We start from the raw sequence: 2,382 nt of genomic DNA on the forward strand, positions 1-2,382 counted from the left end.
TGGGGCTGCGCCCCGGCCGCCGGGGGGACCGGTTCTCCTTCCCTGAAGAGGCATCTTTAGAGGGAGATTTAATTGGCTTTTTCTCTTTGTCAGTCTCTGATCTCCTAGGTTTTCTATCTTTGGACCGTGATCTTCTATCTTTGGATTTGCTTCTTAGTTCTGCTGGAGATTTAGACTTTCTGCCACGATCTCTGCTCTTGTTTTCATTCACAACCGGAGACTTCCTGCGATCTCTCGATTTGCTTTTGTCATCGGCCTTGTTTCTGTCCTCTGGAGGAGATTTAGACTTTCTGTTCTTCTCCTGAGATCGCCTTTTAAGCATTGGAGACCTAGATTTCCTCGTTTGATCTTGAGACTTACTTCTCTTATAAGGGCTTTTGGATTTCCTCCTCTCTTTTGACTTGCTTCTCGTCGTCTTCTCTTTGATGCCGTCGACTCCCGCCTTGCCTTTCTTTTTGTCAGACCTGTGCCTAGTCCTTTCTTTTGATTCACTCTTACTTGCTTTCTTGGAACTAGGTTTATTGTCCACGGGCTCCAGCTTCCCCTTAGTGCTGGCCTTGGCTGCAGGTCTCGTTCCATTCCGTGCCTTTTCATTGATCTCCCCCTCCTCCTCAGACCCCGACTCGTAGCCTTGCAGAATTAACCCCATCCCAGACTGGACCTTCCCTTCCATTAACTCGTTTTCAAGCTCAGCTTTCAATAACGCTCTTTGTTTCTCCAAGTCTTCCAGAGGAGCTAAAAAATCAATTTTAGTTCTTTTTGCTGGTCCATCTTCTTTGTCAGAGGCATCAGCTACCTCTTTCCGTTTATGTTTCTTATGCTTGTGTCTGTGTTTGTGTTTTTTGTCCTTATCTTCTTCTGAAGAGTGTTTGTGTTTCTTGTGTTTACTCCGGTGTTTGTGTTTCTTCTTTTTGTGCCGGCTGTGCTTGCCCTGAGGCTGCTCTGCCTCCGACACCTCCCCGTTCTCCTCATGGACACTCTTCTCTGATGCATCAGCATCCTCCACCCTGCAAGAGAGAGGAAACCAAGGTCAGCACCATCACCTCAGCGGGCCCCTTGCCTTGGCTGGGTGGTCTTCCCAGGACAGGGACTCACAGACACCTTAGCTTCTCCTTTGGGAGAATGAGACACGAATGACTGTGGGCACCAAGTCCTCCCAGCAGACACTTCCTCAGGGACAGGCAGCCCTGGCTGCAGAAAGGACTATGGTGGAGCAAAGGCACAGCAAACACACCAACAAACCCAAATCTGCTGCACCATACACTCAGTGTCTTCCCAGTTCAGGAGAGGATCTCTGAACAGCACACAGCGACTGACTCCCCTGCCTTGAGTTAACACACATCCTAGTGCCAGCAAAGAACCAGACTGCCCTGCAACAGAGTATTTCCTAAAACTGTTAATGCTTCAGTGCTCTAAAATGAGAAACTTTCTAAGGGAGCAGAGTCAAAAACCTGCAGAGTTCAGAGAGTTAAGCCAGAAGGCTCTGTGCTTTCCCTTCCACACCCCCAGGGCTGCTGCTGCTCACTGGGAGCACACAGAGGGGGGGTTTCCCTCATGTGCCTCCTCCTGGCTCTCCACACCGTCACCACAGGAGAGTGTCAGGAAGAAAGAGGACAAACTGCCTCTGAGTGAACTTACTCTATGTTGCACTTGGCACAAAAGACACAAAAAAGGAGAAAAAAGCATTAAATATAAAACTTTTTCAACTTGGGATTCTCAGTGCAGAGCAAGCACGTCGGTGACATTAGCTGGCTAAAGGGCTGAGAGACACCACGAGGAGAATTTTAAGGGAACTGGGCATCTTTCAAGATTTGAGTTGGATACAGTATGCTGTATAAGTCCCTGATTAAGACATGAATGGTACTTCAATACCTTGTAAAAGTTCAGTCTGCTCCACTAAGCCTTTCCTCTCTTAGTAGCAGAAAACGATGCTGAAATCTATGTGACCTGATCTTGTAGCCCCACTTCTCCTTACTCTTGAATTCAAGAAGAACGATAGGAAGTTCCCAAGGATCTCCAGAGATTCCACCCATCATTTCCTGCATTCAGGCCTCCTACCATCACTTTTCACCTGACTACTCTCAGTTACGTTTCTCCACCCAACACTAACTCACTTCTTCCTGTGCTCACGGACCGCGGGCACATCCAGCGCTCCTCCTGCGAGGAACAAAAACCACCCCAGCCTCAAACCGCAACTTTTACGGCAGAAAAAAACTACGGGAAGCAGTCGATACGGATAAAACATCCAACTAGCGAAGAGGAGCGAGAGAGAATTAGGGTGGCTGCTGCGGGAGAAGGGAGTGCTCGCGGGTGCCGACCCCCGGTCTCGGGGAGCTAACGGGGGTGCCCGGGACGCGGGCCGTGCGGCCGGCTGCCCGCCGG

At 49.5% G+C, this 2,382-nt stretch overlaps 1 protein-coding gene across 1 annotated transcript; it reads right to left on the reverse strand.

The window, feature by feature from the left end:
- Positions 1 to 360: 360 nt before the first annotated feature.
- LOC103769699 (serine/threonine-protein kinase PRP4 homolog) lies at positions 361 to 2,157 on the reverse strand (the record flags this gene model as incomplete). Its single annotated transcript, XM_008936924.1, has 2 exons — positions 361 to 1,007; positions 2,115 to 2,157. Coding segments are annotated over 2 exons (690 nt in total), but the record flags the coding sequence as incomplete, so codon positions are not given.
- Positions 2,158 to 2,382: the final 225 nt, after the last annotated feature.

The sequence above is a fragment of the Merops nubicus genome, unplaced genomic scaffold (genome assembly GCF_000691845.1).
Source record: "Merops nubicus isolate BGI_N331 unplaced genomic scaffold, ASM69184v1 scaffold5693, whole genome shotgun sequence".
Lineage (NCBI taxonomy): Eukaryota > Metazoa > Chordata > Aves > Coraciiformes > Meropidae > Merops > Merops nubicus.